Genomic DNA, 26101 nt, shown 5'->3' on the forward strand with positions numbered 1-26101 from the left:
TCGATACATACAATTTTAGATAGACTAGCGGGTCGCTCACGCGATATGACAAGTCAAGAGAAAATGATTTTCTCTTGGACAAGTATATGGTTAAAACAACAAATTGATTTCCGGTGAGGTAATTAGCTTTGCCAAATATCTTTAAAGATAATAAGGTGTTGATTTCAGAGAGAGGAACTTTTCAGCGGAGTGCTTTTCATTTGGGTTGGTACATTTCGCTGACCCCTAGCACATGGACTAACAAGATGGACCTGGTACATGAACTACTTGAATGAGCCACCAATGGACTACCCTAAATGTAAACTCCTAAAATTTCTAACCCAAAAGTTTAAGAATCAGTTTGTCTGCTCATGTTCCAATCTTCTAGGAACAATTTTTAAACGTCATCGCTTCTGCATACATTGCGTACCGTTTATTAGACGATGATGACAGTTCTGCATGAGGCCAATAACGATAAACAAAGGTACAGGATGAATTTATTTTTCGCAGTGTTTCCCTTGTTTGTTTTAATGCCGAACTTGATGTGTAATTTGATTCACATTCGATCTAAGCTTACAAGAAGCTTATTATTAAAACTACGGCTGCATGCGTGTATGCAAACGAACAGTCTGTTTTAGTCGTTATTCTGTGTTCCACCTCTGAAAATTATACCAAAACAATTATTCGCCTCAGGCTCAAAGAACATTGGTGAATATTCACGTCGACTTCGTCTCGGTGAATATTCACCAATGTTCACCTCGCCTTCGGCGAATAATTATTAAATATTGGATTATGAGCTCGAGATTAGTTGATGAGGCCGTAGGCCGATAGAGACCGAATAATCTAATTGTTTTAGTAGAATTCTAACTGAAAATTCCTTCAAATAACGATTCCAATTGTTTCCGGTCATAGTATTAAACTTTACGTTTTAGAGAATTCGCGCAGACTGAACTAATTTTCAATTTGACATTTGCAGTTGTGCACGCGCGCTTTATTAACCCAGGAAACTGTAAATGCACTCCTTTTAGTTTTCTGAGGAATTTTGTTTATTCGTTTGTTTTTATACGTTCTTTCAAAACTTCGGAGAAACGAAGAAACGTTGCAATTTTGTTGACCGCACCAAGCCACTTCACATTAATGACTAATAGTGTGCAATGGCACGGCCAATCAAATTCCAGCATTTGCATTAGTTTACTACTGAAAATTCTACTAATAGCTATACTGGTACAAATATTAGTTAGGAACTAATAGACCATGAATCGCGTGAAATTAGTGAAGGCATTTGTTTCTACGGTTCTTATAGCTGGACTCTGGGTAATATCAGTCAACGTTTATCTGTTTAATCGTCAAGAAGCCATTCCCAATGTGACGTCACAGCTACAGCTTGGACCGCCTGCGGTTAGAAACTTCAATTTTAGGAGGCACAAATGTTAGTTACGAACTAATAGACCATGAATCGTGTGAAACTACTGAAGGCATTTGTCACTACGGTTTTTATGGCTGGACTCTGGGTAATATCAGTCGTCGTTTATCTGTTTAGCCGTCAAGAAGTCATTCCCGATTTGACGTCTTTACATAATCAGCCTAAACCTGAAAGTAGAACAACTAGTGAGCTGTTAGCGAGTCGCCATGTCGAAGACCTCGAGCTCGAAGATATTTTCAAAGGTTTGAACAAGCATACATGGGAAACGCGCTGCCAGAGCAGCCTAAAACAACTATGCAATTATCCAATTTTTCCTAAGGCACCAGATAAGAGGAATTTTATTCAGAATGTTAACATCAACTCCAAAGTTGATAAAGTTGACGGCGCCGTTCGTCTACTGGGCTACGTTCGACCAAATGCAACAGGAGAATATCAATTCATGGTGACATCAAATGGCTTTGCTGAAGTTTGGCTCAGTCCCAACATGAACTGGAAAGACGCTAAGAAAATTGCTTATGGCACGCCTCAACATCTAAGATCAACGTTAAAGCAACTGTCCTTTGAAGCAATGAAATCCCAGATTTCGGAGACAGTGAGTTTATTAGCCAGACAGAAATACTATTTCGAAGTGATATACATTAAAACTGATGCGAAAAGCGGCGAACAGTTAATTCAAGTCGCTTGGAAAAGACCAGATAGAACTGGGTTTGAACTAATTGAGGGAGTGTATTTCTCTTTGTACACAGAGGACAGTGACAAGGCTAAATTCAAAATCTACGACGAAGACTTGCCTGATGTCCGCGCTTGTGTGAAACTAAGGACACGATTTACGAACAAGTACATGAGACCAGACTCGCTTCATTACTTGTCAAGAGTAGCAGTGGACAAGACGTTACCGATCTGCGAATATAAACCAAGTTATCTTCTTGATCCTACGAATTTGCCGCGTAACTTCAAAACATATCATGGTGTAAGAAGACACGTTCAAAAAACACACGTATATCCTGTTGCAAATGTTAGTGGACTGGTAACCAATAAGAGAGATGGGAAATGGATTCTTTCGGGTCCTGAATATCCTTTGAATAAAACGGAATCATTGTCAGTTGTCCGTAGATACTTCGAAGCGATACATAGGATGTATCCACAGTAAGTCCAATTACTTTTATTAATTTCTACCCATAAAGCTTGAGGAAATATTGCTGCTATTACTCTTAACTGTACATTGTGTATCATATAGCTTTGCGCGCGTTGCAATACAATTCTAGGTTACTGGCTGGTTGATTTAAGCTTTCTTAGCTTATTTTTATTTCATTTGTTTGATTTTGTGTCTAGTTAATTTTACTCAATGTTTTCTTTTGTTTGACGGACACGTACAGTAAACACCCGCGTATAAGAACCTAGAATTTTTGGGTTCATGCTGAATGGGTTCTTATATTTTGGGGTAGTTTTTCCGAACTCAGGCTGATTAGGTTCTTAGTAGGTTCTTATTTGTAGGAGTTGTCATAGTGATACCATTCAGAGGGCTACTGTAGTACTAGTATGTCATAATGGTTGAACATTTGTATTTTAAACCGCAAAAATGCCAAGCCTTATTTTTTAAACAATAATAAATTCAGTATCATAGGCTACCATATTTACAGTTGTATTTGATAATAATGTAAATTGTTAACAGCAATATAAATATATAAATAAAAACAGCAAAAATAAATAAAAACCCAATTTAGGGAATTAAAATTGAACCAATTTGAAAATAATCAAATACAATGTGAAACAAAATATTAATTTTCTTGCGTATTGAAATAAAGATGCATTGTACTGTGCACAGAAAGAACAAACATTTTCTTTGGGTATCACTGTTACAGTTGGAATGAAAAAGACAAGCAGTAATGTGTATTTCACATGAGCAAAAGTCAGGGCACTCTACAGATTCAAGTCCCAAGGCTACACCAGTATAATTTTATACAGTATTCTATACTCTGTATTTAAAAGATTTTCAATTAAACAAATAATTTTCATGGTGTTTCTCAGAAATTTCACAATTTCTATCAATTAAAATCCAGTATTTTGGCTACAAAATAAGAGTGTTTTTTTGTATAAGAACCTATTGTTCTTTGCCAGCCTAAATAGGTTCTTATATATTTGGGTATTAAAATGCCCAATTTCAGCCTGTAGGTTCTTAAATCACTAGGTTCTTATACGCGGGTGTTTACTGTATATCAAAATGCTTTGTTGGGTGGAAAGACCATTCGATTTAATAGACCATATTCTTATTCTCGATATTGGGCTAAACTAGCTTGTGGCTGAGGCTAATGTGGAGAGTCGGCTTTTCAAATGCAAATAGAATTGATCGCTTTTTAATGAAATTTCCCTGCATAAGCCTCCCCTGCAAGCTAGTTTCTGTCCAATACGGAGAATACGAATATGGTCTATTGATACCGTCTTTTTAGCGGAGCTCCTGCTCACCGACGGCCTGCGAACTGAGCCCCATACCTTAGAAAATTTGGTAACCCATCGGTCTAAAAAATTCTGGCTGTCACGTGACCGTATGTACGTACTTACGACTGTCCGTACGTACGTACGCCACATGCTTCGCTCGTGCGCGTGCTGAGCCCCATACCTTGAAAAATAAGAGAGTAGCTATTACCACAGGTACGTCTTTGATACTGGACATCCAAGTTATGGTTAATTGACAGCTGTAAAAACAAGGTATCCGCTTACCAGTATCACGTGACCATGGCGCTGGCTCAGGTTTAGAGCTCATGGAGGTCACGTGCCTTTTTTGATTGGAAACTGGCCAGGTACTGGTTTTCGATAGGATCGCAAGCTCAAGCCAGGTTAATTTCTTGTTATCAGCAGCTCCGCTTTTAGGCTTGGCTGTATCTATATTTTAAAGGCAACACATTGAAAATTGGGGTGCAAAGTTTTCAGCAAAAGACCCACCATCTAACTTTTTTAAATAATCAAGGAGGCTTAATCTCATAAGTAAAATAACACCTTGATTAGTAAAGTGGTTTTGGAATCTTTGCGCTACCCGGCAACAAGTGTCAACAGCTAAATGACCAATAAACGCGTTAAGTTTGTTAACAAAATGCCACCAAATACCAGGCAAACACGGCTGTAAAATAACAGTGCACCAGTCGTCAATTGTGGTGGCCTGGTTAGTAATTACATTTCTGAAGTCACCTTTCTCTGCAGGAAATATGAACTGCAGTCCATTAAACACGTAGAAAAGAAAGAAGACCATAGACATGGAAGCAGATATCTTCTTGAGCTTGCAGTCAGAGATCTTATCGATGGCACCAACTATATCTTGGCAGAATACGTATTCCAGCCGCGAGGTAAATACGATTCTCTATGTTACCCCAAAGGCCTGCAGTGGGACAGGACAGCGGATGTTTATCTTATCCTCACGGCCAAGAACCTGGGTCGATGGGTTCATCATTTCATCAAGAACGTAGAACAAATTGTTCAAGAAACGAATGATGAACATTTACATGCAGTCGTTTTTGACTTTGATAGTCCCGATATTGATCTAGAACAGGCTTTCAAGAGGAGCACTCTGAAGAACTACCATTTTATCACACAGCCTGGAAACTATTCTCGTACAGTTTCCTTTAGCAAAGCGATAGAGTCGATAAAAAACCCCGACGCCATTATTGTCACCATAGACATGCATCTTGACATTGGAAGTCAGCTGATCAACGACATACGTAAGGTAACTTGTGGGGAAGGGAGAAAAGGTAGCTCGGTAAAGCATCTTCGGGAATTAAGGAAGAGAGGAAAAAGAAGCTTTCAGCTAATTAGCTAGTGTGATTAGAACGCGATCAGTGGAATGACTTACATGGCAGGTACACCCCAACCTTAAGGTTGCCTTATTCAGAGCTGCCTTATGAAATAAGTATATGTTTGTATGCACGTCATTAGGAACTTCAGAAAAGTACTCTATTGTTTAAGTGATTAATGAAAATAAAAACGATCTTCCGTTGCCAGGATTGGCAAGTTCGAAAATTGCAGCCAAAATATCAGTAATTCTACCTAAAGGTCTAAAGAACATTGTCATTAATGACTAAGAGTAAAACTTCTTTTGAATTATTCACTCGAAACGAGGTTTTAATACATATAATTGGCAAGTTGGCAGCCATTTATAAAAAGGTTCTATAACAACTAAATGCTGGATGCCGCAAGTAAACATAGGTGCTCGTGCATACAAGAATGTATGTCTTCTTGCGACACTTTTTGTCCAGAGATTTGGTCATTCATTTTCTTTTTTTTTTAATTGACTTTTCAGCACTGCATCAAAGGAAAAACACTGTACGCTCCTCAAATAGTTCGTCTAAGTTGTGGCGGAAGCAGTGCCATTCCCAACGGCCACTGGTTCCACTATAGCTATGGAACGGTAGCAGTGTACAAAGAAGATTGGGAGAAATTTGGAGGATTTTCCACACGTTTCGACAACAAAGTCACGTGGGGAGGTGAAGACTGGGACATAATTGACGGTGCAGTCAAGGGTGGCCTGGAAATAGAACGGAAACGCTCTCCAACTGTTTACCATTATGATCACACCAAATCAGGAATGTGGCTGAAAGCAAAGAGGGCTACTAAAGGAACGTCAGGAAAAAAATAAGACGTAGGGACTCTTTTACCTCATTTGTAATAAATTCAGTGGAGGTATAGCTTATTAGATGGTAAAATAGATAGATGTTTAATTTACAGTGGAACCTCTTTTGTCACTTAATTCTGGTTGTATTAATAGTAGGTCGTAGTGACTGCAGTCTTCTTCAAGTCAAACCAATCAAAAAGAAGGTGCGGTCATATATACAAAGTGATAGACAACAACAACAAACTACACGGTTTTACTGTAATTATTGGAAGTCCTCCAGTGGAGATCAAACTTGGAAATAAACAACTTGCTAAAAGATTTAATTGTACTGCAGAGTCATTTCACTTAGTGTGACCAGCTAACAGGGTCATTCGCATTTTATAGGTTGTCGTCATTAGCCTAGCTTTCTTAAAAATTTAGTAGGATAGGCAATCGTAAGAATGCGAGTTCAATAAGGATTTACACTACGAGTGCTATTTGAAAATTCTCAAAACTGCACGAACCTAGGCGAGTGCAATTTGAAATAATGCTTCAAATATCATGAGTGGTGTAAATTCTTAATTGCTCGAGTCTTCATACGATTACTCATTTATCATACGATTGAGAGAATCATGAAAGCGCGAGTGTTAATTTTCAGTGCAGTGTAAATTACAAATTAACAATAAATTGGCGTGCTCTGAGCCAATCACAATGAAGTAATTTTCTCAGTTGTATAATAAAACGCTTTCTCAGTGGCTTGTCTAAAGTGCGTGTCAAATAAGTTATTCAAGCTATAGAATCTATTGTCCAATAGACCTTTTTAACGATACGGCGATCATTTTGCGTTCCATAGTTTCCATTAGCTATCATGGGATGCTCAGGGGGCAAATTATTATGTATATCCAGGAGCCATAATCGGGGACGGAGACCGTAAGCACGCGCCATTTCTAGTATTGGGGTTGTCCCCATGATATGGGACAATAATTCTATTTTTAGAACAAATTGCGCCATCACCTGCGGCACACGCGCGTGCATGCTGTGAGGATTTTTGCGGATGTCGCGCGGGGGAAATGGCTTCCGAAATTCCCGAAATTTTTCATGTTTTTGGCCCACAACTCAACGCGTTTACGTCTGTTGGAGATTTGCTTAAGTATTTTCGTCGTAAGCTGCTCCAGTTTGAGTGAAGTAAGACAGTGTCGAATTTAGGTATGTTCCGCTGTAAACTTATATATATCGCTGACCAAGTTGTGTTCCGACTGATGCTTCTTTTACATGAGCTGTACATTACTCCACTTTAAATTTCACATATGTTGAAGATTAACAGCTTTTCCATTACACAGCAAAAAACTAGCTGGATATATTTAGATATAGCAGAGCTTCAGGACTTCATAGTTTCATAGCTCCTCTTGCCACACGCTTGCGAGGAATTTGTCAGTCTATCGCGACCGAAAAGTAAAACAAAATAATTGCTAGTTTGAGTTTCGCTTGAATTGTAAGCAACGCTTGATGTTTCATCGAGGCTTAATAACTTTACGTCCGTAGATACTGCTCAGTTTTATTCGTGTAAAAATCCAGTAAATTCTCTGTTGTCGATGAATGAGAGCGCCCGCCGATGCGTGTTTTGTACAGTCAGTAAATATGACAAATTGTACTTCCGCCGCACTTTCGTGTGAAAACCTACATCGAACTCAAACAATAGCTCTATAGTTTTTAAATATGTTTAAAATTGATAAATGTTTGAGAACATATTAAAAGCTAAGCTGAAAATATGTGAATAAAGCAGAAACAATCAGCAAAGTTACGATGACGCTTTCCTTAATCAACTTGGAATAACGATTTCGATTTTGTTGATCGAGTTATAAAAACTCCATGTCTATTTTCATTTTCGCAGTGTAAAACTTCACTATGCTTATGTTGAAGAAACACACATGATGTTAGTAGCCTTTTTTTGCATTCGTGAAATTTGTTGCAGCATCTCAACACAAAAGATAACGAAAGAAGTCTTTGTCAAGATTTGTTGACAATTGAAAACACCGACTCGGACTTGAAAGTGCACGAGCTGCACTATGCAAATGAGCTAATTGTACGCGTCAGACTTTCCTTTCAAAAACCTTTGCAAACTCACCAAACAAGCAGAGACAATAAGAAACCATCAAAACAGGTTTTGGTTATGATTAAACATTGTCTGAGAAACTCACAAATTAACTCGATACCAGAGTAGAGAGTTTTCTTGCTATATTCTTAAGCATACGCGTGAGATTACAACTAGCGTGAGCAGATCTTATTATTCATTCCCAGCGCGAGATTGAAGTCTTGTTTTCGACACTGAAAAACCCACCTTTTCCGTTAGTTCAGAGCATTAAACTACATATAAGCGCCCTGGTTCGTATTCCCTGCCTTATTCCCTGCCATCGCTGTGAAAAATACGCAAGAGAATCTCTAACTCTCACCATTTGATCACGCAACGTGACAACATCCACGCGAGAGCCCCTGACATGTGCGTGAATCCGCGCGGATATATGACGTCAGAATGGCGCAATTTGTTCTAAAAATAGAAAAATTGTCCCATATCATAGGTGCGCGCGAATCCCGAGACTTACGGTCTCCGTCCCCGATTATGGCTCCTGGTATATCCCATAATAGCTTTTCGAAACATTGGAGTCAAAATTGCTGCCCTATCGGTAAAAAAGTCTATTGGTTATACCCTTCCATGTTTCATTCTCACCGTTTTGTTTTTTTTTCTTTCTTTCTTTTTTTTATCTTTTGAGAGAAAATTGTAAAACAAAACGCGTCAAAAAATATTCCTTCTCGTCGTTTGCTAGCCTGCTAACGAAGACGTATTTCTGGCTGTCGCTCGTCTCGGAAATACGTCTGCGTTGGCAGGCTAGTCGCTTGCGAGATGGCCTCTTATGTGATTACGTCTGCAGGTAATAGCTCAACGGTAGCTCTTTCACCGCCAGCAAGTAGCCTCTCGCGTTCAGTTTAACTTGCTTAAGCTGTGACCGTCGCACAACACTTTCGAAGGGTTGACTATCACGACAGAGTTTTGGCCGAATACGCTTTCTTCTTAGAGATGGCGTCTTTTTTACGTTATTCATGCCATCTCTCTCGTGATCATCAAACAATATCACATAATCTGACAGAGACGTAGTTAAATTGCCGCAGTTAGGAATAAAGCTAAAAGTGAACATAATCATAAACCCTGTTTATGATTATGTGCTGTGTTTACCACAGGGATATGAGGAAACAGCACCGCGGCATGGCTTGTCAATTGATTGATTGATTGATTGATTGATTGACTGTTTGATTGATTGATTAACTGATAAAATGGGCTCACGATATAGATGGTTTTCACTGTCATGCAACGAAAAAATAAATCGAAAACTATTCAGTGGATAAACTCAAGACATTTTAATACTATAGGAAACAGGTAAAGAAGACACTTCTCGAAGTTTTGGGTCTCTGGGTTTTCCCAAACTCCAGATATTTTTTGAAATGTTTTGCGCAAATTTACAGAGCCCAGTATGGAGCCGCCGTGTTGGTGGAGCTCTGTGCTCCACCTACATGGCGGCCGGAAAATAGTGCAAACATCTGGAACTTACTTTGGCTATCTAGGCGACTAATCATCTGAACTGAACCAACAAACATTTACAAAAGCACTTTTCCTAACACTTAAACTCCTAAAAAGGCTAAAAATCACTAGATTAGTGTATATTTTTCCACAAACGCGATCGGAGCGGTATGTCACGCGCCACCATAACTCTAAACTTCAAACGGCGCTGGTTTCCAAACCAAGCACGTTACTAAGCTGAAAAGTTGTAAACAGATATAAGTTTAGATCTCCTTATGCCTTGTTAGGATAAAAATTTTGTGGCTCTTTAGTTTTGGATTTTGAATTTGATGACGTCACGTGAACTCGATCTATTAGAAAGTCAAGTGGCTTCCTTTAGTTAGGAATTTCACATATGCGCAAGAAAAACCACGAAAAGATTTCTTTCTCGACTAATTGCTCCTTGATGTTTATTTCTTTAATGTTCTTTTCATGTAGTCGTGATTTGGAACATGCGCAGCATGATGCTCAGGTAGCAAATTTTGGCTGGCTGCATATCTGAAAATGTTGTTAACAGGGATGTTAGTAATCTGGCAAAGTTCCATGCTTTTATCAAAAAAAGATCAATTCGAACATATTTTGGTTGTTAGCAGAAGGACTGTGATGACGAGTGTTAAAAGTTCTTCTTGCGGCTTCACCGCTCGTTCCGCGCCACGGAAACCACCAGCTACGCAGGGTTCTGATACCCCAGTAAATACCACCATACACGATTGATTCGTTTGCAGGTGATGTCATCATGTTCTAAAATCCAAAACTAAAGAGCCACCAAAGTTTTTATCTTCGTCAGGGTAAACTTTTCAGCTCAATAGCTTGCTTCGCCTGGAAACAAGCCCATTTTGAATTTCAGAGTTATGGCGGTGAGTGACATAAAGCTACGATCGCGTTTGTCGAAAAATATATACTTATCTCGTGAGTTTTAGCCTTTTTAGAAGTTAAAGTGTTAGGGCAAGTACTTATTTAAATGTTTGCAAGTTCAGTTCAGATAATCAGTCGCATAGATATCCAAAGTAAGTTCCAGATGTTTACACTATTTTTTTGGCCGCCATGCATGCTGATAACGGTGACAACGTTGTGGCTCCATACAGGGCTCTGTGAATTTGTGCAAAATATTTCGACGAATATCTGAAGTTTGGGAGAAGTGTCTTCTTTTTTTCTGCAATAACATAACAATTTCTTGACTTTATCTACTGAATGGTTTTCGAATTATATGTTTATTGCGTGACAGTGCAAACGAAAAATAAGTTTATCAGTTTGCATTGACAAGTTTCTTTTCCCGCTGTTATATCAAATTCGAATTAGTTAATTATTGATTTTAAAGCATAGGCGTACGTAAACATTATGAACCTATTTCTTTTTTTGATACACATTTTTGACACTAATTCTATTTTTGATGGTATGATAGTCAAAACTAGCAATATATAACCCAATAGGGAGCCTGTCTCCAGTGTTTTTTTGTTTGTTTGTTTGCCTTTTGCCTTCCTCCGTCCTTTACGCAAATTCATCATCGCCCACAGCTACAGCTTGGACCGCCTGCGGTTAGAAACTTCAATTTTAGGAGGCACAAATGTTAGTTACGAACTAATAGACCATGAATCGTGTGAAACTACTGAAGGCATTTGTCACTACGGTTTTTATGGCTGGACTCTGAGTAATATCAGTCGTCGTTTATCTGTTTAGCCGTCAAGAAGTCATTCCCGATTTGACGTCTTTACATAATCAGCCTAAACCTGAAAGTAGAACAACTAGTGAGCTGCTAGCGAGTCGCCATGTTACAGATCATTACAACGAAGATATTTTCCAAGGTTTGAACAAGCATACATGGGAAACACATTGTCAGAGCAGCCTAAAACAACTGTGCTATTATCCAATTTTTCCTAAGGCACCAGCTAAGAGAAACTTTATTCAGAATGTTAACATCAACTCCAAAGTTGATAAAGTTTATCTTATCCTCACGGCCAAGAACCTGGGTCGATGGGTTCATCATTTCATCAAGAACGTAGAACAAATTGTTCAAGAAACGAATGATGAACATTTACATGCGGTCATTTTTGACTTTGATAGTCCCGATATTGATCTAGAACAGGCTTTCAAGAGGAGCACTCTGAAGAACTACCATTTTATCGCACAGCCTGGAAACTATTCTCGTACAGTTTCCTTTAGCAAAGCGATAGAGTCAGTAAAAAACCCTGACGCCATTATTGTCACCATAGACATGCATCTTGACATTGGAAGTCAGCTGAGGTGGGGGTGGGGAGGAAGTTGGTATAGCCGATGAAATCCGAGGAAGGAAATTAACAAAAGAAAGGGCTTAGCTTCGCACGTCAAAGAAAACAGGATTTGAGATATTACTTATACATCTTAAGAAACCTTAGAATTGTTGTTTGCTTTTTGTCGACCTGTCCACTTATACTTGTAACATATAGTAAATGGTTTGACCCCTGAAGTGTTAGGAGCTTGTCCATTGTCATAGTCTGGGTGAGGGTGGTTCTGAAATGTTCTAGGGAAAGCATGGGCCACTTTCAAAGTCAAGTGAAAAGCTATTTGTCAGCCGATGGAGTTTTTAAGACTTTGGTACGTGAAAGCGATTGTTGTGTATTGGCCGTAAGATTCGTCAAGGGCTCAAGTAATACGAGCAACATTTTCCTTGCAACTTGTCGCATAAAGATGTCACATTGCAAGTTGAAAGGAGTTGTTGCACTATCACTAGCCAAGCTGTGAGGCTATGAGGTGTGACATGTTGTGCGAAGTGGAAATGATTTGATTTTCATGCAAAACCTCTGTTGTAACTTTCTACTTAGTTAATGTCGAGAACGTTATGTCACAAACGGACTTTTTACAATGTCGATCATAGAAAAAGGTTTTTCCCACGTTGGAAAGTATATTCATTATCCACTTCCATCCTTGTGTTAAGAAGTTCAATCATCTTTATAGAAGTTTTCGAATTTAGAACTTTTGTTCGTGATCAGCAATTGTTTATCATTTAGTAGTTACCACGTTAGTTTTGTGATTGTAGGACCCAACTGCCCACTCAGTGAGTTTTATGAGTTTACGTTTTTTATATATCTTAGTTTGTCGAGAATACTCGAGCTCCGAATTATACCCCACCGATGGGCATGTTTGGGTTTGTCTACTGGCCTTGGTCTGAATCTCCCACAAAGATCCTGTTTAGGTTTCTTGTTCTCTAAACTTTAGTTTCTATATTGGTTGTTTCTAGAACTTTGTAGTTCGCTTTTGAAAGTCGCGTTCAAGTGTTTGAGTTAGTATTCTAAAAAAGATGTGTAATCGTCTAAGGTCAGTTCGTCCGATGTGGCTCACGCATAGCGGCATTTCTTGGTCAATTACTCGAGTAATAGCATCAGAAGTAGAAGTAGAAGTAGTAGAAGTTAGGCGGAGAAAGTGCAAGACAGAGGTCCGTGCTATAAAACACCTGTAAACAGATTCTCGGTACCTCTTCGTTTGGACGATAGAGGGATTTCAATTAAGATTGGTGGGGAGCCCGAGCATCGATCCTGTTACCTCTCGTTTGGACGATAGAGAAATACTTGTAATTGTTGGTTCCAAATGTCCAAACTACGCAAATGTAAAAATAAGAATTTCCATAACTGCACAATATAGCCTATTGATCTCAGTTATATTATAAGACTGTTTCAGAGTTCAACTAGTTAAGGAGCAAAGTGAAAGGCGACGAACGAAAATGAGACATACAAGATTCAAACCATTATTACGCTAGCTGTTCCAGCAACCAACTGAACGCTTTGAAAGGAAGTCGACAGTCTTTTAGTTAGAACCTTTTCGACAAATCCCAGATGTAATTATGACTAATGAAAACAAAAACGGACTTGGGTTGGTAAGTCAAAACGTTCGAAAATTGTCCAAACATCAATAATTCTACTAAAAGGGCTGTAACAACGAATGACCTGTGGCCCACTTGTAGTACGTGGGTTGGCCAAACATGAATGCAGTAAGTAAACATACGTGCATACGTGCATACAAGAATGTATGTATGTCCAGAGATTTGGCCATTCATTTTCTTTTTTTTTTAATTGACCTTTCAACACTGCATCAAAGGAAAAACACTGTACGCTCCTCAAATAGTTCGTCTAAGCTGTGGCGGAAGCAGTGCCATTCCCAACGGCCACTGGTTCCACTATAGCTATGGAACGGTAGCAGTGTACAAAGAAGATTGGGAGAAATTTGGAGGATTTTCCACACGTTTCGACAACAAAGTCTCGTGGGGAGGTGAAGACTGGGACATAATTGACGGTGCAGTCAAGGGTGGCCTGGAAATAGAACGGACACGTTCCCCAGCTGTTTACCATTATTATCACACCAAAGCAGGAATGTGGCAGAAAGCAAAGAGGGCCACCAAAGGAACGTCAGGAAAAAAATAAGACGTAGGGACTCTATTGTCTCATTTGTAATAAATTCAGTGGAGGTATAGCTTGTTAGATAGTAAAATAGATAGATGATTAATTTACAGTGGAACCTCTATTGTCCGTCCATTAACGTGCCACTTAATTCTCTCCAACGAGTCAAACCCAGTCAAACCAGTAGTGACTGAAATAACAAGGTGCGGTCATATAAACGAAGTGATAGACAAAAGAAAGGGTTTTACAGTATTTATTTGCAATTCCTTCAATGGAGATCAGACTTGTGAACAACCAACTTGCGAGATGATTTAATTGTATTGCAGAGCCATGTCACTTAGTGTGACCAGGTTACAGGGTAATTCGCATTTGATAGGATTGTCGTCATTAACAAACCTGTTTAAGTGATTGAACACTTCCTAAGTCCTCGTCTAAAGTGCGTGTCAAGTAAGTCATTTAAGCTATAGAATTCTTTGTTCAATTGATAATACCCTTCCCGCCTCATCCACTACGTTTTGTTAGGCATAAAAAAACATTCCTACTGGTTTCTGGTTTCTTGTGTGATCGATGTGATATTGGCGTGTTCCGTATTCCGTTTATTTCAGTCAAACGATAGCTCTTTCATCGTCAGCTCTTTCACCTTCACGTCCAATTTAACTTGCTTAAACTATCATGACAGTTGCACAACGCTTTCACATAACAGGTTTGGCCAAATATGCTTTTTTATCTCAGTCATGCCAAATTTCTCGTGATCATCAAACAACATCGCATAATCTGACAGAGACGTAATAAATTGCCGCAGTTAGGAATAATGCATGAAATAAAGGATGCTTGTAACGGAACCCTGTTTATGATTATGTGCTGTGTTTTCTGTAGGGGCACGAAGAAACAGTACATGGTTTGGTAATTTATTGATTGATTAAATTGGCTCACAATATTAATTCAGGAGGTCAAGAGACCCTGCCTTCACTTAGGATTCTTACACAAGCGCACAAAAACGACCAAAATTTTTCTTTGTCGTCTAACTGCTCTCTGATGTTAATTTCTCAATGTTACTTTTTTGTTGATGAGCAGTTAAAAACTATGTAAACTAACCTATTGAACATTTAAGGTCAAAGCAGACTTGTTTATGTATGAAAACCTCTAATGGGATAAATTATTTTGAGATTGTTAATATTAGCGGACTTAGTAAAAGACTAGTTTGAACAGACTGGGTTACAACAGGCTTTCGTTTGGAGCTTGTAATTTGACTGTATGGTTATATACATAATGTCAGAAATCAGAAACCTCTCTACCTTATTACCCATTTTTTTGCGTTAAACGCAGTCGCTGACAAAGTGCAATTTTTGCCGTTAATTCGGATTCTTGCCTCGAGTAGATTTTTCATATTTTAGCATTTCACAGAAGTCGTTGCGAAGTCGATTGCACTATGAAAAGGCCAAGTCTCCAGTCTCAGGTAGACGTCACCTACAAGAGCTTTTTTCATTTTCTCCACTAATCATTTTAAGAAGCTTGGAATTAACTGAAAGTGATAAATTTGATGTGAGATTACAACTTCTGCTGTTTGGTGTACTTCATTTTATTCAGTGATGGTTAAAATTAATCCTTTCATGAGACGTCAAGCAGCTACCTTGTGTCCGAACTGCGCATGTCAGGGTCGCTTTTCTCTAGCGGTGTCCTTTAGACCACATTCCAGCTTTAGTGTGAAAATAATGGTAGACCCAGGGGCAACGTTTTCTCTCTATTTCCAGGCCACTCTTGACCGCGCCGTCAATTATATCCCAGTCCTCGCCTCCCCACGTAACTTTGTTTGCAAAACGGTTTGAAAATCCGCCGAATCTCTGCCAGTCCTCTTTGTACATTGCTATTGTTCCATAACTGTAGTGATACCAGACACCTCTGGGTAAAGCGCTGCTTCCACCGCAATTTAGAAAGACGATTTGGGGAGCATACACCGTCTTTCCTTTAGAACAGTGCTGGAGAGAAAAAAAAAAGATAGTAGTGTAGTTGAGTGATTCAGCAAACGTTAATGTAAGTGTATAATCTGAAGAGAAGATGAAAGTAAGAAGTCAACACAATTGATAATGGCTAAGATGTGCGACTCTCTTTAGAATGGAATTAGCACCATCTACACGTGGCAGCGATTTTATTATTTTGGATACCAGTCGACAAAGTTTCGACTTATCCGGGAAAATAAGAACTTGTCATTGATATCGGTATTGCCGCACAGGAATGGTGGCTATGTACTCACCTTGCGTATGTCGTTAATCAGCTGACTACCAATATCTAGGTGTAGGTCGACAGTGACAAATATGGCGTCAGGTTTCCGTATGGACTGCACTGCCCTACTCAAAGAAATTGTACGAGAATAGTTTCCAGGCTGTGTGATAAAATGGTAGTTCTTCAGAGTGCTCCTCTTGAAAGCCTGTTCTAGATCAATATCGGGGCTATCAAAGTCAAAAATGACCGCGTGTAAATGTTCATCATTCGTTTCTTGAACAATTTGTTCTACGTTCTTGATGAAATGATGAACCCATCGACCCAGGTTCTTGGCCGTGAGGATAAGATAAACATCCGCTGTCCTGTCCCACTGCAGGCCCTTAGGATAGCATAAACGGGCGTTTTCACCTTTTGGTTGGAATACGTATTCTGCCAATATATAGCTCGCACCAGTGGTTAGATCTTTAACTTCAAGTTCAAGAAAATATCTGCTTCCTTTTTTGGGATCTTCTTTCTTCTCAACGCGAATAATGGATTTAAGCTCATACTTCCTGTAGAGCAAAAGTAGAATTTGAGAAAAACAGAGAACAAAAGCGGTTGGGTTTGGAATCCTTTTTCAGCCAATCGCGAACATTGTACAAAGCAGTCACGCCCCACTCAGGGGACTGCAAGCGTTTTTTAATTTTTTTTTTTTTTTTTTTTTTTTTTTTGGTAATCAAGGTAAGTGTTGTCAGTGCCATCTGCATCGCCTGATTGCACTTTACCTGAGTATTCTGGATATATCGAGAAAACTCATTCGTAATTGTTTATTAACAGAATGGAGATATAGCCAAATAAAAAGAGGTAACAAAAACCCAAACTCGGTACTTATCTGTGTAAATAACAAAATTAATATATGAAAAATATACAAATAAATCCCCCAATAAAACGATAAATAAACAAACTATATAATTACCTAATTAGAACGAAAATCTTTGGTAGAATGGACAGCTTCAAAACTGTAACAATGTCAAACTTCTTACCCAGGGTAACTCTCCTCAATAGCTTCTATGTATCTCTCCACTACAGACCACGCCTCTTGTTCTTCTAACGGATTTTCAGCCCAGAAAACTGGATGGGCTTTTTGATTCCTTACGACGCCATCAATATTTGGATATGGGAAGCTTGTCGTTTGATGGACATGTTTTGTCACGCCATTATAGACTTGGAATTTAGATAGTTTATCGAAATTATCAGGTTCGAGAAGATAATTCGGTCTGTAATCACAAAAATCTAGCGTCCTGTTAACCGCTCTATTTTCTAAACTGGGATAAATCGGTGGCCTCATGTACTTGTTGGCGTAGCCTTTTCGATATTTGGCACAACAATGAGCCTCTGGTAATTCATCGTCAAACATTTTGTACTGTGCCTTCTCGCTGTCATTTGTGTAGAGTGAAAGCGACTCGCCTTCAATAATCTCAAACATAGACTTCCCTGGTCTTTTCCAAGCGACCTGAAGAAAGTTCTCGCCTGTTTTTCGAGCGCCAACAGAATATATTATCTCAATGAAGTATCGCTTCCTCGCTTTTAAATAAATTCTCGTCGAAATCTGAGATTTTAAAGATTCAAAGTCCCATTTCTTGATCGTTGATGGTACATCTTGCGGGCTGATATAAGCAACTTGCTTTGCTGCCCTCCAACTCTTTATCGGGCTGAGCCAAACTTCAGAAAAACCATTTGAAACAACAGCGAAATGATAATCGCCAGATAAATTGGGAAGCAAATAACCAATAAGTCGGTGCCCATCCACGCCACGATTTTTTGGAGCTATAATTTCGGTTCGAAAAATGATTTGTCTTCTATCCGGTGCTTTTGGAAAGACTGGAAAATTACAAAGTGTCTCAATGGTCTTTACGCAGTTGTTTTCCCAAACATGGTGGTTTAATCCCTTCGGTGAGTGAAGCACATTCTCCTCTTTGTCGGTGGCTGTATCTTCCAAGAAAGACAACCGCTCTAGAGAAACGACCAAACTGTTTTTGAGTTTTGTCGGATTTGGAAAACATTCTCGCCGGCCAAAAAGGCAAACATCTGTCAAAATTAGACCAAAACAGACAACAACTACGGCAACAACCACCGCCAACTTTAACGTTGAAAGATTCATTTCGTGAAGATAAAAAGCAACATTATCAGCTGGGATTGAAGCGAAGTAGTGAATGTCGAGTGTCGATCGAAAATCACAGGAGCAACAGTGATACTAGCTCAGCTTCAAACCGTCACCGAATATTGAGTGTTTTGTATTTGCAACCAAGGAGTAACGGTTGCTAGTCGAGAAAAATATATAAAATGAACACCAGCAGTAACTAAACCGTTGTATGAATGCTTGTCGGTTAGGACTAATCAGCAATGACGGATGAATTATTCCAAAATATTTCTTTAATCTATTTTATTCAGTTTAGTTACATATATATTATGTATTCCTCGCATACTCAGCAGAAGAAGACCTATAAAGTATAACTAAATAAATAAGTCACGCCCTTATTTTTGAATGATAGCACGTTCAGTCAGTTACCCGGGTAACAGTGTCTCATCTCGGCAAAACAATTGCAAGCTCTGACAACAGAGAAGGTAGACGCTAGATAAAATGGTGTACAAAATACACACGTTCAGTTCATGCGGCACGATTTCGAGTTAGTTTACTGTTAGTTGATATTTTTCTACTGGGAGATTGACTGAATCAACGTGATCAATATTAGGGGGTCAATAAAATTAAATGCATTTTGATTTAAAACAAAAATAGCTACGTATAGTGTCGATGAATTCTGTTGTATGAGTGGAAGGCAATTTATTCGTTATTTCCTCGAGGTCCTTTGTAAATGTTGTAGTTTACAGTGACTTCAAATCGAAATCAGCCCCCCTCTGAGTCATCCATCCGGGGACAATGATAATTTGGTCTGTTGAATCTGTTTTTTGTATTGGCTTTTGCAGAAGAATGTCATGTTACACACGAAAAGAGATGCTTTTCATAGTCCTCTCAGGCTATATTCTTTTAGGCTTCACTTACCTTCCCCTTTCTAAATTGTTTGTCTCTTAGTGTTACAGAGCCTGAATTAATTTTATTCTTACTCAATTACAATCAGCTTCAGGTGAAAGTTAAGCCGTCGTTACACTTTGAGGAGAGACTAATTTGCCATGTGAAAGCTAGAATGGAGTCAAGAGGCAGTGTGAGAGTAGTCTGGTGCAGGTGTATATTCACTGTTCTATATGTTCACAGCATGTAATGATGGCTGACTAAATTACTTTGGCGCACTCAGGGGAATAAAAGAGAAATTAACAAGGCCGAATAAACAATGGGACTCGAGAGCTGGAACAGGCGACGGATTTGCCTTTGCCAAGTATACTTTTATTTGCATATGAGAGTAAATAATCAGAAGCAATAATTACAAGGGAATGTGATATATCGTAGTCAACAGCAATCTTACAACAAGAACGTGCATATCACTTAACACTGCGTTTTCAAAACTAAGTTAACATACCCGTATACCTCGTCTCGCTTCAGCGTGTTTAATTTCACAGTCAAATTACAATTAATAGCTACAGTTTAAGGTCAGTGCAAGGTGTTAAAATTTGACAACAACCTGCTAAAGATAAACCTGTTTGTTTAGTTAGTTAGCCGATTGCAAATGACCTATATACAAAATGTGGAAAAGTTTGTACGGTATGGAAATCAAATGTGCACAACTTCAGGTGTGGTAGCCATTTCAGAACTTGGCAAGATCACAATAGACAAGATTACAAAGGATATTGCGGGATATACTACAACCAATAGAGAAATCAATACCTAGACGAGTATAAACGAAATGCAAGCCTGAAATGCAGACAGCAAATATTCAAACACCGTAATTAATTCGATAATTTCGTGGATAAGAACTCATCCGAGCCCTTGCGTCGTGTTCGTCACGGCTTTTCATTTTGAAATCTTATTACTACAAATTGATATACCACTGTAAGAGTTATCCAGGAAAATAAAACTCTCTGGCACTACTTATACGAGTTTGCCCTGTATTTCGCGATACCGTTTGAAACACCCAATCTTTTTTGGTATTCTAGCTGTTGTCTCTCGTAAAAATCTGTCGCTCCTTTCTTCAACAAGTACGCTGCACAATCAAGTCTGCCTTGTTTGATAGCTGTATGTAAAGGGGGCCAACCTTCCGAATCAGGCATGTTTACATCTTCGTTTCTGTTTTCTATCAGCTCTTTAAGCAGTTCTACATTTCCTTCTGAGACCGCACGGTGAATTCTCGGCAGCCCATCCAGCCCTACGTCTAAAGGATTATCTTCCACGTATATCTTCGGTGGATCCGATTTGCTCGGTGAATGATTACTGTTGGCCAGGTCTTGTTCTAAGTTAGGCCCATCAATGATTCCTTCTTCTTCTTGAAATTTACACTGGAATTGTCTGAAAGACCTTTCTGACTTACTCAGCCGTCTGGAAAAAGGCATATCAGAATATTCGTTCGGGTGAAATGAGTTTGAAGTTAGTTCATGGCAACGAATTACCTGATGTCAAGCCTTCAAAGATCAATATTCACACGAGAAATTCTGTGGAACAAGCTTGATTTGCTTAATTTAAGACAAAGCTATAGAAAAGGTACACGTCACTTAGAGGTCTCTGAAAGGGTCGAGGTGTTAAAATTTAAAGAACTGTTAATTAGATAAAGTGTTCGTTAACCCACCGTTCACTAATGACTGACGTTAACTGATGCGTGAGAAGATCTTTTGTCAGTTGCTCAACGAGAAAACAAGATTGAACCTTTGTTTTCTGATGAGTTTTGTCAATAACCCTTGAGATTTATGATTAAATTTCTGAAATAACACAAAACATACAAATATCACGGAGTAAGATTGGGAAAGTTCTACACTCATACCATGCGCAAGGGTCGGTACGTGCTTAAGAATACTTTAGACTTACATCAAACTCCATTCGAGCAAAAATAACGACCCTGTGACGTCCGTTTTTGTGTTTCTTCGTTAAACTCTAAAGAAAAAAAAAAATCCGCTTTCGTTGTTCAATGTAACTGAAAGTAACAGAGCAGATTCTCGTACTCTCATAAAATGGTCCATTGTAAATCTTAAAAGAGAACTGAGACAAGAGGTGGTATAGCATTCGAGAAAGTCTCAGGATATCTGCTGCCGATAGCGATCCAGTGCTTAAGTGAATAAACAATAAAATTCAAGCTGTTACCGAGTAATGATCTTTCTAGCGGCAATAGCAAAAATCAAATTATTTGCGTTTTTAATTTCTACTGAATGACGGAGGCGCACGATACTCCAGCGAAAATCTGTCAGAATTCGGATCGCAAAACGATTGAAGAATTCGGTGTATAGTGTTAAAGTAACAAAAAGAGAAGACAGTCCAGTCAGTATAGCTACACCAGATAACATGCAGCCAAACTGAGGACTTCAGAAGCGTCTTTATGTGTTAGTAACTGAAAGGCGGCCCCAAAATGATGCTGGGTTAAGAATCTCAATTCTACGTTTAAACTTGTGGTGTGTACCGAAAAGCGTAATAATATACCGTAGCTTATTTAACAAATAAAGAAGCCTAAGCCGTGAATTACACTGTGATAAAAAACGACGGACATTTGAGAACAACATTTCTCGAGGAACAGAGGTAATGTGGCGAAAAACAACAAAACACGCTTTCCCTATGTTTTAAACTCTGATAAACATGGGTTTCTGACAAATCAGAGCGCGCGCAGGATCCTATCTATATTATGAAAAAGTTTATAACATGTTTTCCACCTTTCCTTCATCTAAACAACGTCGACTGAATTGGGTGCTTAAGCAATGACAACAGCGACCCCGAGGACAATGGCTAGTAAAAATGAATTTATATTTTACATTCGAATTTCGCAATTGTCTAGACCTGTTGAGTGGGCCTGTCGGGCTCAAAGCTTGCTCAAGCTAAAAGTGTAACGCCAGCGGTCGGTTCCAAAGGAAATGACGAAAATTTAGCCGCCCTCGTTCGCGTTCTCCAAAATACGTAGAACGTGGTCATTTCACGTTGTTGTCTTACAGAGGTCGGCTAAGAAATGTACAAAGATTTATAACGCACGTGCCGCATAGCCACTGATTTCGAAACTAAGGCTATGAACTTTTGTTTACAATAAACAATTTTGACAACGCTGAAGATGAGTATAGCAAACAATTTACCACCAATCAAGATCAGTGTTACCAATAAACAATTTCCTTAAACTATTCAATCTCTTAAGACAAATAGTTCAGTGAGCTAGGCACATTTACTTATTGAACAGCAAAGCTTAGCATGTTGTCAGGAAGTTTTACTCCGTGCGATGAATATGCACAAAACCAAGCCGTGCCATTTGGCTTGAATTCTGTGGACATGCAGACTTGCAACACTCAAAGCCGACCCGCGCTGCAAGCTTCGATGATATTACCCACCAAAAATCAGGCAAGGTTCAAACTTTACCTGACGCAGAAAAGTACTACTCGATAATTTCCATTTGAATGCTCACAGGGAGTTTCATCAGCAAAAATATAACTGAATCACCGTCAACATCCCAGCTTCTGTCGAGGGCACAGCACAAGAAGGTGGAAGTTCAGTGGCAGATGGCACTTAAGGATAATGACGTATTTAACGTAACCATGTAAATAATCAATATTGATGTCATGCAAAGACGTTGCTCGAAAGAATTATCGCTGCTATTTCACTTCAGTAAAATCTTGTTGTAGATGTACCCTGTCGATTAAAAAAGTCGTCCTTCACATTACAAATCTCTACACTTTTGATTGCAGTGAAATCTATGACCTGTTGGTACGGAACGCATGATGACGTGTGTTGCCACACAGATCTAGAAGCGAACATTGGTCCATTAGTACGAGACATTCCACTGCTATGTCGTGTACTGACAAGCCATTATTCAGATTGCCTTCCTTAGAAACACAAGTACCACCCAGTCATAAAGACGTGACATGGCGACATCACATGACCCGCCTTTTTTTTGCGGAGGATTCACTTACCGAGCCAAAACCAGCCGTTTTATGCGTGACCTGGACGCTTTGTAAGAGGTATTACTAAATTTGTGAACGTAAATCTATAAATAAAGAACTGATTAGAACTCACGTGAATGATCTAACACAAAAGAATTGACAGCTGACGGGGTTATGAATTCCTTGAAAAGAATGTTAAACAATAGACCACAGAATGATGTATGACCTGAACAACAAAAGACGGGACGTCAAGCACTCCAAACAAAGGAACCTCCCATGTGGAAAGTCGTGAATCTTTCGTAACGCGTAGGAGTTGATTTGTCTGGAGGAAAACACAGTCTTGTGCATGACCGAGCAGTTGTAAACTTCATGGAGAAGGCAAACGGACTTAATAATCTGTGCGCTGAAGATAAAAATCCGAAAATCATGAAGTTCAAAGAAGGCATGTCATTTATTTGGAAGAGAACAAGAGAAGGGCAAAGTCTCCGGAGAGCTTGTTCAGAAAGTTTTCTTTTCAGCGGCGAGTGGCTGCGATTAACAAACACAAATAAGACAGGAAGAAGCAAAGAGGAAGAACAGAATGACGCAAGTTGCGGGACTCTTCGAAGAACTGTTAAAGTTGAACACACTGGTCCTGTGAGGACAACAAGAACTGAATTACTACCCGTGAAATCATGTCTTCGTCGAGAGCAACAGGGCTCACCATCGACTCCGTCTCCAAATTGCAGACGTGTCACATTTTCCATGTATGCTTTGATTCTTACTGCTGCGAGCCAGAACTCTGTATCTGAACTGGAAGACCTCTTGGATAAAAAGCCTTGGTATATTAATAAACCGAGTTCGTCTGGAGAGACCGCTCTTCACAAGGCCGCCGCTAAAGGAAGTTTAGACTGTGTTAAACTACTCGTACAAAGAGGAGCGAATGTTAACTTGGTTGACAAGCAAGGTAGAACTCCACTGCTTATAGCGTGGGAGAACGAACACCTCGAGTGTCATAAACACATGCTAACATCAGTGAAATTAAATCACTGTAGTTGAGGTACACGAACTTAGAATGACAACTGCGTTAAGTTATTCTAAAAGTCTTACATTTTCTAAAGTTTATTTTGTCAGTATAGATTGTATTTTTAGTATTATTTAACCCCAGATGATCAAGAATGTTTTAAAGAATTGTGAAAAATTGAATGCATGTAAATATTACAATCGCGACAACAGGTATATATCAATGTTTCTATTACTGCCTCCAAGTAGAAACGAATTCTGGGTTGAAAATCAATTGTTGGGGGAAGGAAATTCCAAGGATTCTCTAGAGGCTTGCGACATTAAACAATTGAAATGTTTTGTTAGCTAACAATGTTGATATTTAATAAATTATTGAAACATTTTATTAATTCAGGTTTGGTATAAACTGTCTCATATTTAACACACTGAGTAAAATAATTTCTCTTCTTAGTTAAACTTCACCCAATGAAAACAAATTGGTCACTAACATAACGGGCTTTTCTAGTGACCAAATTTAAATGGAGAAATTGGCCGTAGGGGAAACACTTCCAAAACTAGAAACTAACTAAGAATAGGTCTGTTCTTGTTTATATCTTTGCCTACGGAATCAATTTAAAGATATGTAAAGAGACAACGTTATCAGGATTAGGTTGTCGACTGCTGAGAACCACACTGAGCTAACGTTGCTTGGAAATCACGGTTAATCTGAATACAGTTTCCTTTTATTCCATGATGAGTTTAAATTTCCAAGTCCCGAGAACACACAATCTCCGCTGTAGGGAGGCCGTTAAGAATGATCATCAACCAAAAGCTTCTCAACATCTCTTAATGGCAAAGCGTATACTCACACTAAAATCGTGTGCCACGACTCGGAAATCAGTTTTGCGCAAAAATAAGTTCACGCGAAAAAACGGGTTCCCGCAATCGTCGCAAAAACTTATACCAGTGGCGAAAAATTCTGGAAAACGCAATGATCCAACAAACTATTGACCAATATCAATAGTCCCAGTCGTGGCTAAAATATTTGAAGGGGTTGTGTATGACCAGTTACCCCACTATCTCACTGAAACTGTATTCTCTCTTGTTATCAATCTGGATCTCGTTCTCTACACTCTACGGTTACTGCGCTACTCGAAGCTATGGATAGTTGGGCCATGAATATTGATCTCGGTTTCGTCAATGCCGTTGTTTTTCTAGATTTAAAAAAGGCTTTCGACACCGTCGATCACAAACTTGTCTAATGAACGCACTCAAACTTGTCTAATGAACTCCTTTATGTCTACTCCAAAATTTGTCAAATGTGGTGTCCCCCAGGGAACAATTCTAGGACCTTTACTTTTTCTTTTATATATTAATGACCTGCTGGATTGTCCCTTTGTTTTTCACAACCTAGAATGTATGCATATGACACCAGCCTCACCTTCGCTAGCGTAGATTATAAACATACTGATGACTGTCTTAACTACGATTTAAACAGGGTATATAAATGGCTATCAGCCAATAAACTGACCTTGAATTTAACATAAACTGAGTTCATGTTAGTTACGTCAAGACAGAAGTTATCAACATTTCCTAAAATTCCTAATTCTTTCAGTATAAATGACCATTCAGTGAAGCAAGTGTCACCTACGAAATATCTTGGTCTGCACATCGACCGAAATATGAACTGCATGTGGCAGTGGTCTCTCTGAAAAGCTTCAGAAACTCCAAAATCGGGCAGCCCGAATTTTAATGTGGGCCAATTATGACGCTAATATCGATGAATTGTTCCGGGCACTGGCTTGGCGTAAACTCACATATCAACTGGATTTTAATCAGCTGCTTTATGATGTAGAAATCTTTACATGGGATGACCCCTGAGTATCTGAGTTCTAAATTTGTGTTTCGAAACACATAACATCATATCGATGAAGGAATACTGAAAATAAATT

General features: G+C 39.0%; 5 protein-coding genes across 5 annotated transcripts; 3 read left to right on the forward strand and 2 right to left on the reverse strand.

The window, feature by feature from the left end:
- Positions 1 to 1219: 1219 nt before the first annotated feature.
- On the forward strand, positions 1220 to 7574 carry LOC110042876 (uncharacterized). Its single transcript, XM_089289476.1, has 3 exons — positions 1220 to 2548; positions 4598 to 5117; positions 5691 to 7574. The coding sequence occupies exons 1-3, from the start codon at positions 1431 to 1433 to the stop codon at positions 6024 to 6026; spliced, it is 1974 nt and encodes a 657-aa protein (XP_089145602.1). The 5' UTR covers positions 1220 to 1430; the 3' UTR covers positions 6027 to 7574.
- A 1306-nt stretch (positions 7575 to 8880) lies between these two features.
- Positions 8881 to 14176, forward strand: LOC149111541 (beta-1,4-N-acetylgalactosaminyltransferase 3-like). Its single transcript, XM_089288816.1, has 4 exons — positions 8881 to 8908; positions 11250 to 11832; positions 12939 to 12952; positions 13645 to 14176. Exons 1-4 carry the CDS (start codon positions 8881 to 8883, stop codon positions 13980 to 13982), a joined length of 963 nt encoding a protein of 320 aa, XP_089144942.1. The 3' UTR covers positions 13983 to 14176.
- Positions 14177 to 15184: 1008 nt separating this feature from the next.
- LOC110042880 (uncharacterized) lies at positions 15185 to 18424 on the reverse strand. The gene is made up of 3 exons (XM_020748263.2): positions 17201 to 18424; positions 16210 to 16729; positions 15185 to 15934 (listed from the first exon to the last, which is right to left on the reverse strand). The coding sequence occupies exons 1-3, from the start codon at positions 18316 to 18318 to the stop codon at positions 15626 to 15628; spliced, it is 1947 nt and encodes a 648-aa protein (XP_020603922.2). The 5' UTR covers positions 18319 to 18424; the 3' UTR covers positions 15185 to 15625.
- Positions 18425 to 19535: 1111 nt separating this feature from the next.
- On the reverse strand, positions 19536 to 23539 carry LOC110042752 (uncharacterized). Its single transcript, XM_089288817.1, has 3 exons — positions 23432 to 23539; positions 23199 to 23272; positions 19536 to 20643 (listed from the first exon to the last, which is right to left on the reverse strand). Exons 1-3 carry the CDS (start codon positions 23537 to 23539, stop codon positions 20196 to 20198), a joined length of 630 nt encoding a protein of 209 aa, XP_089144943.1. The 3' UTR covers positions 19536 to 20195.
- LOC110042753 (arf-GAP with SH3 domain, ANK repeat and PH domain-containing protein 3-like) lies at positions 23253 to 24559 on the forward strand. The gene has a single exon (XM_020748122.2). It carries the CDS (start codon positions 23538 to 23540, stop codon positions 24204 to 24206), a length of 669 nt encoding a protein of 222 aa, XP_020603781.1. The 5' UTR covers positions 23253 to 23537; the 3' UTR covers positions 24207 to 24559.
- The last annotated feature ends 1542 nt before the right edge of the window (positions 24560 to 26101 follow it).

The sequence above is a fragment of the Orbicella faveolata genome, unplaced genomic scaffold (genome assembly GCF_042242905.1).
Source record: "Orbicella faveolata isolate gen_17 unplaced genomic scaffold, um_ofav_v1 contig_2, whole genome shotgun sequence".
Lineage (NCBI taxonomy): Eukaryota > Metazoa > Cnidaria > Anthozoa > Scleractinia > Merulinidae > Orbicella > Orbicella faveolata.